We start from the raw sequence: 14,402 nt of genomic DNA on the forward strand, positions 1-14,402 counted from the left end.
AGAAGGCAAATAATTATAATAAAAAAAAAAAAAATAATTCAAAAACTACAAAATATAAAAACTGAAGGCCGATTCAAAAGTTACTTAGAATCAGTCATTTTGGAATTGATAATTGGGTATAATTGGGTAGTCAAATGTTTTGATACAAAGATATTTGCATCACATTAGGTCTCCATGATATAATTACCTTTTACTTAACAATCGAGTGTATATAAGTTTTCATACTACATCACTTACAAATGGTATCACAAATATCCCTCATGTCCCTCTGTTGGGCCCATGAAAAAACTTTACCTTATTCCAAGATCAATTATTTTCTACACATATAAGTATTTATTTTTGAAAAAAATGTTTTTCAAAAGGATGCAAATATATGTATACTGTACCATTTGAAGAGTGTCTTGCAACAGTCCACTACTTCTGTTGAGTTAACAGGTGAACTTATATTGAGCAGTGAACTTTCCAACAGATCTCTGCATGACATTTCTTCAACTGGTTGGGTTAATAAGCCTGAAGATTATATAATAAAAAAGAATACTGTTTAGGATTTATTATATCCCTTATAATGTACATGACAGTGGAACAAAATCGCACCCATTAGAAAATGTTCATTGCATTTGTGCCTACTTGTGGTAACTTAAAGATTGCACCATCTTGTTCTCAGGTGCAAGTGAGCCTTGTACTACACTATACCATGTGATTTGATGTGGATGTTGATGCCTGGCCTTTAAGTTGAAGCATAACTTGCACTGAAATGTGCATATTATACTACCCTGAAGACCACTGGACTGAGGCAGCTACAAGAAAGCTGGGAAGTAATAAATAGTACACTATAGATGGTGGATTTGCGTTTTTTTTAAATAAAATGTTACCCATTAACAATGTAAAGGTGAACTACCCCTTTAATTAGTGTGTGTTTAGATGTTAAATTATACAGATACATATTAACTATTTTTATTTTAGAAAGACAAATACAAAGGCAACCTTATATCAACTGAAATACCTGCAATGCAAGCAGTCATGAAGCATGCAACTGTGCCAGCGATCATAGCCCTAATGGCACCACTTGCTATGTCACCTTTCCTACTGGGAGCCATTGAGCCTGAACAAATAAAAAGAGAAAAAAATAAAGGTATGCGGTTAATTTTAAATACACAATGTGTAAACACCTCTGCATTTGAAATCCAGATTAAATAATATATCATTTATACAAATTGATATGTTGCCAGGATAAAATATTTTGGAGCCAGGAGTGGGTGGAGGCAATGCTCTGAAATGCCAGGCAGCCGTTCATCAGTCTAACATAGTCTAACATAGTAAGTGAGGTTGAAAAAAGACACACGTTCCAGTGTGAACAACCCCAAAATGGCTTAGTTGCCCTTCTCTGGACCCTCTCTAATTCAATAATGTCTCATTTGGAGAGCTGAAGACCAAAACTGTACGGCATATTCTAGATGGGGCCTAACCAGTGCTCTGTACAGTATAAGAATAACCCCCTCCTACCGCAAAGCTATGCCCCTTTTAATACAGCTCAAGTCCTTGTTTTCCCTACAGCTGCTGACTGGCATTGCTTGCTACAGCCACGTTTATTATCTATCTAAGAACTCCAAGGTCCTTTTCCATAATGGATTTGCATAGTGCAGTTTTCTACATTCCATTTGCATGATTTTACATTTATCAACATTGAATCTCATCTTCCACTTAGCCACCCAGGTTGCCAGTTTGTCAAGATCCTGCTGCAAGGGACCCCACTAAGAACCTTACTCCAAGTAGAGAATGTACCATTAACAACCACCCTCTGTACCCGATCCTGTAGCCAGTTTCCTATCCATGCACAAACGTCTTCATTAAGCCCAACAGACCTTAGTTTAGAAAGCATTTGAGGGGCTGTTGTTCAGCATCTTACTTACCTCATCATAAAAAGCAATCATATTTGTCTGACATGACCTATTCTTTATAAAGCATGCTGATTGCTGCTCATAATTCCATTCACTAGGACAATATTTTTAATGCATCTATGGACAGCTTTAGAATCTGCAGTCCAGATTCCAAGATGAAAACCCACCGACATCTCTCACATGTAAATACTACATGGAACTGCTGCTCCAACACCACATACATGTGCAAGACACACACTGAGTGATTCCAGCAAACCCACTCATATTTACACTGGGTACACAGTCTCCAAGAGCAATTCCTCAAAAACACCTTTTTAGTTTGAAACGCCTTTAGGTTTTTAACACCTTCTAAACGCTTAATTCAGAAGCAACACTTTGACCACATGCAACATTTGCTTAGCAGCTCCCACACTCTGCAGGTAGAAACACTGTGCAGGTAGAAACTTATTTAGGTGATATTCCTCAAGGTCTAGCAAGCTATGTTGGGATTAATAGTCTAGCAACTGCTCTGCACTTTGTTACTCTTAGAAGAAGTAAGAAGAGAGAACCAAGACTGATGAATGCTGACTGCTGACTGTTTGCTATCAGTCACTGCACTAGGGCAAATTGCTTTTTTTTGTTGCATATAGCTGGAATGGTATTTCTGCAACAGACAAACATAGGGCATTAGCAGAATATACTGTAGTTGATAAAAAAACAGTATTATATATAGTATATAGCTATTAAAATAGTTTTTTGCGAGTTTAGCGATGCTTGCAATGTAAAATCTTTCGCAGGTGAATATTACATCGCTCACTATACATCGTGGTAAACTGTGAAAATCTTGATCGCTAATGTTCGCAATGACTTTTGTGAACATTTATTCACAAATAAGGCATATTAAATTCCCCCATATATGTAATATTACAAATGAAAAATAAATAAAATAAAATATGCGCTGATCATACTTAGGCCTCCAATAGTGATTCCCAAGGAGCCAAAGTTTGCGAATCCACACAAGGCATATGTTGCAATTGTTTCAGACCGAATCTATTGAAATATGCAAAACAAAAATATCTTACTTTTGTGGATGTTATAATTTAGGATCACAATATTATATCCCGTTAGATGTTTCTACGTAGCTTTGACTGCTAAGATACAAAAAAGCATCTGATTTGCACTGTAACATACATAGTAACATCAAGTTAAACTAATTATTTTTTAGTTGATCAATGGGATCAACCTAAGGCCATCTAAAATATTTTTTTTGAATGAAACTAGACATGTCCTGGTTCAGCCTTATTTGGTATAAAAGAATAAAAGCCCTTTCTTTAAACTATGCAACCTCTTTTGGGAGAGCGCTGTTTTAAAAACCTTTTCATGCATGAAAAAAATTTGAACATTTTGTTCACATTTGACTTACATTATATTGAACCTTGCCAGCTTTTACTTGCCAGCTTTTTGGTAACTTTTTCATTCTTTTTCTTTTACGTGTATTTTTCATGTCCACGTTTTTTCTCGTAATAAAAGAAAAACTGGCACTCAGAGCTCGATGCATGCGGGCAAAGCCCTGCGTGTTTATTACAATGTAACGTTTCGGGGGCGGGCCCCTTCATCAGACACGTTTTTTCTCTGCATTTTCCTCAAAGTTCCGCAAACTTGATTTTTGATAAATCTGGCCCTTAGAGTCTTCTTTTTTTTTGTCCCCACTACATCAATCCCATATAGTTTTGCATTTTTGAAATTAGAAATAGATTTTTGGTCATGCCCAAACACAAACTCACTATATAAATATATGCCAATGTCTGTGCCAATATTGCATATTTATTAAATAACATTTTCCGAGTTGTCAGTTGTCAAAGTTGAAATGTTATGGTTATATTTGTTTTCTGGCTTTATGATAAGTTCGCAGTGCACCATTTACTTTAGCTGCACACAAATTAAACACAAGTAAAATGTTTTATTGTGATACTCACTGACATATACTGCTTTATTCCTTCGATATACATGGGTCCGCTGTCTTTTCGTTTTTTGATCAATCCAGCGAGATATTCATAAGCCACAAACTCATTGAAAAATGTCTTGTATCCAATAAGTTTTCCAAGTATAAAACTGTCTTCCCAGTCCACACCCATCATAAAAGAGAAAGGCATGAAGACATAGGAACAGATTACCTGTCAAATAAATAAACCAGGTTAAGTGAACATGAAATCATAATACATCCTGATGATAATGGAGCAGCAATGTTATTTAGCAGCAGGCAATGATGACACTATATTTTAGTGTCAAAACAAAATACAATAATAAATTACATCTTGAATCACATAGGTTTGTTAGGCCCAGGAATTGGCCAGAGTAGAATTAAAATGCCTCTTATGCCATAGTACTACAGAAAAGATTTTGTTTACAGTTCATTTTGAATAGTTTAGTATCTTACCCTGCATCTGCATAGTATCCATATAGATTTATTATTATTATTAACATGTATTTTTAAAGCGCCAACATATTGCGCAGCACTGAGATGAATATTTCTAGTTTTCAAAAATACATCTTGTATAGATACCTCAAAGCTCAGCTGTGGGTAGTCAAACATATTGCCCAACCATGAAAGAGCTGAATTAAAGAAAGCCAGTAGTGATAGAAAGGCCATCAAGTTCACCGCAATGTTCGCTATCAAAGAAATCGAAGCAGAGGCACCTTGACTTGCAGCTTCTAATATATTTCTAGCTTCCCTGTATGAACAAACAATCAAAACAAACAAATCAAAATGGTCAGAGCCCCCTAATAACACATATTACAATTGCCTCTGTTTTATAGAGAAATGTAGTAACAATCCTCATAATTAGTAGTAGTAGATAGTGCCCTGGGTAAAACTGAACTCAGGATCCCAGTGCTACAAGGCACCAATGCTAATGATAGTATTTCCTATCTGAATTAGCAGAAAGTATTGCAACCCACATAAAACAGCAATGCATTCTGGTTAGTCAGTTATGAAACAGAAAACAGATTACTTCACCTGTATCTGCCCCTATGGATACATAAGTACAAAACAAAAATAAACTTTTGAACTACCCCCTATTTTAAACTAGTTTAATTTCACTTACCCCTTTTCTAGTGTCATCCCATGTTTCATATTGACCTTTATAGGTTCTGTTTCTGGCCAAAAAAGTTTGGCTACAGCCAGTGCAGCTGGGGCAGACATCACAGAAGCAGTTAGTAAATGTGAAGAAGAAACCTACAATTTTTGGGAAAAATTGTAACTATATTAATAGGTGATGCAAGTACATTAAAATATATATTTAGGAAGCCAACACTGATATATACTCAATATTTTGTTTACTTACCCCAAATGAGATATAAGCACCTAATACACTTCCTGCAATTGTTGCAAAGCCTGCAGTCATAACAGCATGGATTTCAGATCTTGTTAGATGTTCTAAATATGGTCTGATCAAAAGAGGAGATTCTGTCTACAAAAAAAAAAAAAGAAAAAAGAGAGACGTCATTTCATAAATATTTACATTCACATGTAATTGTACTAAACGTTTTCATTATCAATGGAAATACTAAGAGATGAACGTAAAATTATTTTCTCCTTCAGGTATGCCCTTCTCCTCAGGATGTCCTGTAAGTGTAAACCTGGCTATACATTGGTTGATATAAGCTGATTATTGTGACCTGAGTTGGTTTATGCACAAGGTCTATGTATGTCTGATGGCATGCCCTAGTTAGGCACAGTGTGGTTATTTGAGAGGTCCTGAGGGCCTTGGCGATTTATTTGAGATGGGTCAAAAAAGACTGTTACTCAAGCTTTCACATGTGTACGTGTAGATTCATCAAACCATTAAATGTAAATATAAACTGTTCATACCTGTCCAACAAATATGTTTCCAGCTGCAACAAGAGACTCTGTCGGAGATGTTCCCATTGTTTTTTGCATCAGCCATCCAACCTTGGGGAAAACAAGATCCACACTAACAGGATATAATGATGTACATTGAAATCATTTTACAGCCTACTAAAATCTCACTCAACATGGCCTACAATTTGTTGATGGATGTTGCCTGTCTGTTTGTCTACCTATCTGTCTTAGTAACTGCTGCAAGTTGTTTTAAATGTGCACATAGGAAATAATAGAATGTGTTTCTATCAGGAAGAAAGCATCAGTTACTAATCTCACTATGTAACAGGGGCCTTGTGATTTTAGCGCTACTGAGAATTGATTTCTACAGTCATGAAAAAGTAAGCATTACCCATGTAAAAATGTTGTCTTTTTAAATGTATCAAAATGTGATCTTCATTTGATGTCTGTGGGCAGGAGCATATGTAGTTAACTTAACTGAGCATGCACCGGAGCAGAGATCACTTGGAAAAGGATATCAAGATACCTGTGTGTCATTACAAGAATAAGTGACCTTACATTGACATATTTAGGCCATACTGTACAAGGGACAAATTCATATAGCAAATTAGGGTTTTTTCATGAAGGATTTGGGATTCTGCCAAATCCCATAATAGTGGATTTAGTGCATCCCTAAATTAAACACAAATGGTATGTACCTACCTTTTTAATCAGCCATTGCATGAAGCCCATGAAATAAAGCATGGACATAACTGTGCTGAAGAAGACGACAATTGGTAATACCTAGATAATGAAAGTAAAAAAGTGTTGTCTCAGCACACTTTATATTATAAGAGTTGAAAGGATTCCATTGACGTTTCAGTTATTGAATTAGCCTCTACAGATATCATACTTTTTTTATAATTAAGGAGAAAATTAATGTAAGTCAGCATTCTTTGTTCTTAACACAGATTTAAAGACTTTTGACATACAGAACCATGGTAAAATATCTGTTAGTATTGTAAACCTCTAAGATCAAGTGATATGTCTGTTTTTTTTTATACGAGGAGAAAAGTGAATCCTCTCTTAAACGCACACCGCTGTAGCTCCATTGACAGGCTGGCATCAGCCTATGGGAAGCTACACAGAGAGATCATGCCCAAACAATACTTGAGATCTACAACATGACAATTCAACAAAATTCAATCTAGAGTATACTGTATATAGAGTAGAAGGATTTCATCACCACCAGACCAGCATTACAGAGTTAAATATAACTCAGTGCACTGCTGAATGAAGCAATGTTGTCAAAGCCCAGTTTTGACAGTGATTGGAATGTACCGTATATACTCGAGTATAAGCCGAGTTTTTCAGCATCCAAAATGTGCTGAAAAAGTCTACCTCGGCTTATACTCGGGTCAGCGGGCAGTAGCTGAGATTGCAGTCACTTTTAATCATTCCTATACCAACAGTTCACTTGGGGAGAGACTGCAATATCACACAGCGCCCTCTGTCGGTTATATGAAAGAATAACAGTGCACCCTCTGTTGGTTATATGAAAGAATAACAGTGCGCCCTCTGTTGGTTATATGAAAGAATAACAGTGACTGCAATAACACACAGCACCCTCTGTTGGTTATATGAAAGAATAACAGTGCGCCCTCTGTTGGTTATATGAAAGAATAACAGTGACTGCAATATCACACAGTGCCATCTGTTGGTTATATGAAAGAATAACAGTGCGCCCTCTGTTGGTTATATGAAAGAATAACAGTGACTGCAATATCACACAGCACCCTCTGTTGGTTATATGAAAGAATAACAGTGCGCCCTCTGTTGGTTATATGAAAGAATAACAGTGCACCCTCTGTTGGTTATATGAAAGAATAACAGTGACTGCAATATCACACAGCGCCACCTGTTGGTTATATGAAGGATTAACAGTGATGGCAATATCACACAGCGCCCTCTGTTGGTTATAAAAAAGAATAACAGTGACTGCAATATCACACAGCGCCCTCTGTTGGTTATATGAAGGATTAACAGTGATGGCAACATCACACAGTGCCCTCTGTTGGTTATATGAAGGATTAACAGTGATTGCAATATCACACAGCGCCCTCTGTTGGTTATATCAAAGAATAACAGTGATGGCAATATCACACAGCGCCCTCTGTTGGTTATATGAAGGATTAACAGTGATGGCAATATCACACAGCGCCCTCTGTTGGTTATACAAAAGATTAACAGTGATGGCAATATCACATAGCACCCTCTGCACATGGTAGTGGGACAGTGGTACAATGCACACAGTAATTCGTTTGGCAATTCTCTGTCACCATCAACTTTGCAAAGAAGTCCGGTTGATCACTGGGGGGTCGCTTTGGCAGAATGTGCGCTGCTGGGAGACAGGGCTGTAGTTGTGTCTAGGCTTGTACTAGAGTCAATAAGTTTTCCCAGTTTTCGTAGGTAAAATTAGGTACCTCGGCTTATACTCGGGTCGGCTTATACTCGAGTATATACGGTTAGTATCACTTTAAAATATCACACTACTAAGTGACGTATAATAAAACTGGTCCTTAATTTTAACCATGAAAATCTGCAAAATGGTATACTCACCTTAAAGGCAAAAAAATGATCAAGATATTTTTCACCAAATACAAACTTTGAGCCAGTGTTTGAATATTCCAGAAATGTCTGAAAAATAACAAAAATATAGTTTTTTTCTTGATATTTTTCATTTGAAAATACCCCTTCATCTATTACATATTTAAATGGACTCTCATGATTTTTATGATGTAGTTTTTATTTCTAAATTACACTGTTTTCACTTTACCATTTAAAATGTATTTCCTGAAACAAAAAGGGGCAGATTTATCAAGGGTCGAATTGAAAGATCTAATTTTTAAATTCGAATTTCGAGCTAATTTTAGGGACACATTTACTAAGGGTTGAATAAATCCTTCGAATTTGAATATCGAATTCGAAAGATTTTAGTGCAAATCCTACGATCGAATAAAAATCGTTCGATCGAACTATAAAATCCTTTGAATCTAACAATTCGAACGATTTTAAGCGATCGATCAAAGAATTTTTCTTCGATCAAAAAAAGCTTAGAAAAGTGATGGGGAAGGTCCCCATAGGCTAACATTGTACCTCGGTAGGTTTAAACTGCCGAAATATGTAGTCAAAGTTTTTTTTTAAAGAGACAGTACTTCGATTATCGAATGGTCGAATAGTCAAACGTTTTTTAGTTTGAATCGTTCGAGTCGAAGTCGAAGGTCGTAGTAGCCTATTCGATGGTCGAAGTACCCAAAAAAATACTTCGAAATTCTAATTATTTTTCATTCGAATCCTTCACTCGAGCTTAGTAAATGCGCCCCGTAGTGTACTTCGACTAGGGAATAGTCCAAATTCGATTAGAATTTGAAAAAAAATTGAAATTTATCATGTACTGTCTCTTTAAAAATTCGACTTGGACTATTCGCCATCTAAAACCTGCCGAATTGCTGTTTTACCCTATGGGGGACTTCCTAGAACCTATTTGGAGTCATTTGGTAGACTTTGAAAAATCAAAGTTTTTTTTGAAAATACTTTGAATCGAATTTTGTCAAATAAGATCCATATTCGATCCAAGCGATCAAAACACCCTATTCACTCGAAGTTAAAAAATTCAATTTGTTAAATACATTTCGGTTGGTCTTTTTTAATTTTTAATTTTGAGTTGTTGGGAGTTTAAAAAAACTTCCATTACCTCGAAATTTGACCCTTGATAAATCTGCCGCTAAGTGTATTCTCTTTTAGTTGTAATATTGGCCATCTCAGATAATTTTGCCTGGTCATGTGCTTCAGAAAGAGCCAATGCGGCACTATGGAACTGCTTACTGGCAGGCTGTTGTTTCTCCTACTCAATGTAACTGAAGGTGTTGCAGCGGGACCTGGATTTTTACTATTGAGTGCTGTTCTTAGATTTACCAGGGAGCTGTTATCTTGTGTTAGGGAGCTGCTATCTGGTTACCTTTCCATTGTTCTGTTGTGGCTGCTGGGAGGGGGGAAGGGAGGGAGTGATATCATTCAAATTTGCAGTACAGCAGTAAAGAGTGATAGATGTTTATCAGAGCACAAGTTACATGACTGGGGGCTACTGACAATATGTCTAGCCCCATGCTAGATTTCAAAATTAAATATAAAAAAAAATCAGCTTGCTCTTTTGAAAATTGGATTTTTCAGTTGCTGGAGCAGCACTATTAACGAAAGCGTTTTGAAAAAAACATGGCAGTATCCCTTCTGTATAGGCAATAGAAACCTGAGCAGTGAAGTGGTTATCCTGTATACCTTAACATTAAAATTGCCTTAACATTTCCTGTCATGCAATAGTTAAACTATTAATCGTATTTTCACAACTGGCAAAGAATTTAAGTTCTCTATTTCGAAATGTTCCAAGCAAGCCATCTAGCCTTGTAGGCAATCAGCAGAAAGTGCTGTATTGCGTCACAATGTACACAGATTAACTCAAATTCAAACAAGGAACCCTCCAGTATAGGTTTCACCTCACTCATTTTAATTAGTTAATAAGGTGAAAGCTATACTGCTAGGATCCTTTTTTCCGGTTTAGAAAACAAACTATACTGTATATCTGTCTTCTGGAAATGCCAAATGTGGGTAATCTAAACTGAATCTGGAGGAGTGACCACATTCTGTGCCTTTTAATACAATGACGGGAGCATTCATTGCAGAGATGTACGTTTTCAAATGATATTTTTTCCTTTATGCTTTCATGTCCAATAATGTAATAGAATTACTGAAAATGCAGGGATTACTGTGAGTGCCACACGTGTGACCAACCAGAGGACACAGCCATATTGCTTGTGTCAACTTATGGCATAGGTCATGGAGACCAGTTCAGCAATGAAATGGTTAAATCGATAGCACCTAGCGCTGTTTTGATGGTGTTGACAAATCCTGAATATCAGGTATGAAGTTGTTATTGTTATTTGGACTTTTTTCTCTAAATACTCTACATGTGCAGATATTAGAGATTATTTTATTAAATGTCTACACAATATCTTACCTGTACTTGTATCCCAAGCCAATCAAAGGCGTCATACCCTGGCTTTGTTCTTAAAATCAGAAGTCCCAAAAGGAACTGCAGGCCAACACCCCAAAATACTTGCCTCCAGTGAACCTAGGGCACAAATGTATTACAATTGTTTAGAAAAACTGTGATAATTCGTTTCTTGAATTTTCTTTCTGTACATTCACAGGGAGAAAAAAAAACATGCAGGATTTCTTAGCAGGTATTTCATAGATTTCCAGCAACTACAGGTCCATATAATATTTTTATGTTAGAAAATGAGCCTCATTATGTTGATTGGTAAATGGGTTTACAATATGCAAAATATAAAAACATTAAGGGGGGTTATTTACTAAAATCCAAATTTATCTCATAATTAAAATAAAAAAAGCTCTACCAAACTCCCAGGCCCAATTTTGCCTTATATATTAATAAAATAACTAAAATAAATCGGATTAGGAAAAAAACTGATAAAATCGAGCGAAAACCTGACTTGTATGATTTTTTTGGACTTTTGAATCTTTTGCCAGAAAACCATGAAAATATTGGATTTTCAGGCTAAACCCAACACAAATCATAATATCTTCAAATTGGGATAGGGACATCGCCCATTGACTTATACATGACTTTGACATGACTGAGATGGCGGATTTTCAGATTCGGGATTTTTGTAGGATCGGGATATAATAGATCCTGAAAATATTTAGGTTTTTTTTGTAATAATGTACACATTATACATCCAACTATGCCTAGTTATAGATGTTGGAGACAGTTGCCCATACATGTTAAAATTCAGTTTGTATGATCAATAAAAGTATGGGTGATTTCTGTTGAAACAAGGAAAGAAAAATTGTTTGTAATTCTTACATACGGTACCTTGGTAGGATGCTTAGAAAAGATGAACATTAAGAGCACATACATCACAAGCCCACCAAATGATATCAATTGATTGCTCCCCATTTGTGCTGTATCAAAAATTAGCCAGCATATAACTCCAGCTACAAGACTTATCCAAATCACCCTATGGATGAAAAAGGAAATAAAATGACTAAATTAGTAACTGAAGACACAAAATCCTAAAACTCAACCATTAAAGGAACATATTTCTATTGGTCTAGATGAAGCGCAGTAAAATGCCACAATTATAGCAATATACAGGTTTGGGACCTGTTATCCAGAATGCTCAGGACCTGGACTTTTCCAGATAAGGTTTTTTTTTCATAATTTGGATCTTCATACATCAAATTGCCTTCAAAATAATTTTAACTTTAACGGTGGATTTCCAGATTTGGACTTTTTGCAGGAACATGCTATAATAAATCTCGAAAAATTCAAGTTTTTTTAAAAAAAAAAAAACACCAAGCATTTGAGTTTTGCCCCAAAAAGCCCAACCAGATAAATTTGGAGTTAAGTAAATAACATCCAAAATGTCTGTACACTTTTCAGTTATTTGAGAGATATGAATGATAGTCCCCAATTCTACTGTTCTTGTATGTCCACATCTGCAGTAGCTGTAGATGCAGTGAAAATAAAGCAGTTTTATCCAAATTATTCTCACTTCTCAGTCAAAGTCCTTGTAGCGCACTGTCCTTCCCAACTCTGAACCAAAGTCTTCACCATAGCCACACAATTATATTTATTACAAAATTGGCAAATCTTACCATTTCATCCAAAACCAATGTTTCTTTATTAAAATTCCAATGGGGGAGAACAGTTTAACAATCTTGCCTTCATATCTGTCCATGAATAAATCCCAGAATACGAAAAAAATGCCCAGCAAAGTCAATACAAATAGCGCCAGAGCCCTTCTGAAGTTCAGTACACAAGCTGCAACCACCATTGCTAGAAAACCTGTTGGAAATACAATAGGAACAAAACCATGCATTAATTGTGTTCTTTAATTGCTGTCATAATTCTAAAATTCCAGTGTTATTGCAGTCACAAGGGGGCAGTGCAGTTGTGCAACTGAGCTGAGCCTACCACAATTGCTACCAATTTGCCAAAGTTGCAAGTGGAATTTGTGCCTGATTCATTACGTGAAAGTGTACTATAGATGCTGGCATAAAGGGGACCCTGGAACTACTGCCTGGTCAGGCCATTCACACATTAAAACAATAAATAAACAAAATAAATTAAAATAATAAAGTATTGCCGTTAAAGGAACAGTTCAGTGCACAAATAAAAACTGGGTAAATAGATAGACTGTGCAAAAAGAAAAGGTATCTAATATAGTTAGTTAGCCAAAAATGTAATGTAATGTATAAAGGCTGAAGTGAGAGGATGTATAACATAACAAAACAGAACTCTACTTCCTGTTTGCAGCTCTCTAACTCTGAGTTAGTCAGCGACTTGAAGGGAGGCCACATGGTACATAACTGTTCAATGAGTTTGCAATTGATCCTCAGCATGCAGCTCAGATTCAAAAGCAAGAGTTATGGCCCATGTTGCCCCCTCTCAAGTCACTGCCTGGTAACCAATCAGTGGAAACCAAGAGCGATGCAAAGCAGGAAGTAGTGTTCTGGCTATTATGTTAGACATCCAGTCACTCCAACCTTTATACATTACATTTTTGGCTAACTAACTATGTTAGAAACATTTTTTATTTTGCACATACTATCTATTTACCCAGTTTTTATTTTTACCCTGAACAATTCCTTTCAGGTTAATTTTTTACCAACCATGCTCCATAAAGGTGATATTTTGAAACTGCATTAGGTACTTACATTAAAGTGAGGGTTTTATTCGTCCTTTCCAAATAGGTATCAAAGGTAAGATTTGTTGGCTGAATCTTGATACAGTATATGTGAGTATTAATGAGCATACAGAAACTTTATACTTAAGTCCCTGTCAGTGCAGAATACATGTTTTATAGTTTACTATAAGGAATGAATAAAGTATTAGAAATAGTTTAGATTCTAGGATTCAGTGTCTATATGTTATTTGTTGGGGTTACCCTGTAATATTCTAGATCAGGGATCCCCAACCTTTGGAACCTGTGAGCAACATTCAGAAGTAAAAGGAGTTGGGGAGCAACACTGCAATGAAAAATGTTCTTGGGGTGCCAACTAAGTGCTGTGATTGGCCATTTAGTAGCCCCTATGTGGATTGTCAACCTACATTTAGGCTCTATTTGGTAGTACACCTGGTTTTTATACAACCAAAACTTGTCTCCAAGCCTGGAATTCAAAAATAAGCTCCTGCTTTGAGGCCACTGGGAGCAACATTCAAGGGGTTGGAGAGCAACATGTTGCTCACGAACTACTGGTTGGGGATCACTGTTCTAGATATAAGAGCAGGATAGTGAACTCCCTGATCAACAAAATATATTTTGGGTCTAATTTCAATGGAGCAGTGTATGTATAAATTATGGAAATTCATTCTCTGCTGTTAGACACAGCACAGAGTCTGTTTGAACATTATTACATAGATCGTGTTTCTTCCATTTCCCTTGAATTAAACTGAATAATGATGAATGAAAAAGACAGGCATATGAAGTATGAAGACCACATATTAGCAAAGATTGTGTAAAAATGTTTGGTATATATTTAAGACAATAATACTTGTTAGATTACTTTTTGTCACTTGGGGGAGTAATGAAATTTGATAGAAA

At 36.1% G+C, this 14,402-nt stretch overlaps 1 protein-coding gene across 5 annotated transcripts in view; it reads right to left on the reverse strand.

Annotated features, from left to right (window-relative positions):
• The window catches only part of slc28a3.L (solute carrier family 28 (concentrative nucleoside transporter), member 3 L homeolog), a 29,485-nt gene that overhangs the window by 3,725 nt on the left and 11,358 nt on the right, over positions 1-14,402 (reverse strand). For 3 of the 5 annotated variants that reach the window (XM_041564438.1, XM_041564441.1, XM_041564451.1), the window contains 13 exons: positions 12,454-12,643; positions 11,660-11,813; positions 10,790-10,903; positions 8,338-8,415; positions 6,442-6,522; positions 5,749-5,829; positions 5,222-5,347; positions 4,982-5,112; positions 4,441-4,609; positions 3,854-4,051; positions 2,846-2,927; positions 1,004-1,102; positions 387-510 (listed from right to left, as the gene is read on the reverse strand). In XM_041564438.1, the coding sequence (XP_041420372.1) occupies positions 387-510; positions 1,004-1,102; positions 2,846-2,927; positions 3,854-4,051; positions 4,441-4,609; positions 4,982-5,112; positions 5,222-5,347; positions 5,749-5,829; positions 6,442-6,522; positions 8,338-8,415; positions 10,790-10,903; positions 11,660-11,813; positions 12,454-12,643 (1,627 nt within the window). The remainder of the gene's footprint in view (positions 1-386; positions 511-1,003; positions 1,103-2,845; positions 2,928-3,853; positions 4,052-4,440; positions 4,610-4,981; positions 5,113-5,221; positions 5,348-5,748; positions 5,830-6,441; positions 6,523-8,337; positions 8,416-10,789; positions 10,904-11,659; positions 11,814-12,453; positions 12,644-14,402) is intronic. The other 2 variants (XM_018259009.2, XM_041564446.1) reach the window with 2 other exon arrangements.

Source organism: Xenopus laevis, chromosome 1L (genome assembly GCF_017654675.1).
Source record: "Xenopus laevis strain J_2021 chromosome 1L, Xenopus_laevis_v10.1, whole genome shotgun sequence".
NCBI classification, from domain to species: domain Eukaryota; kingdom Metazoa; phylum Chordata; class Amphibia; order Anura; family Pipidae; genus Xenopus; species Xenopus laevis.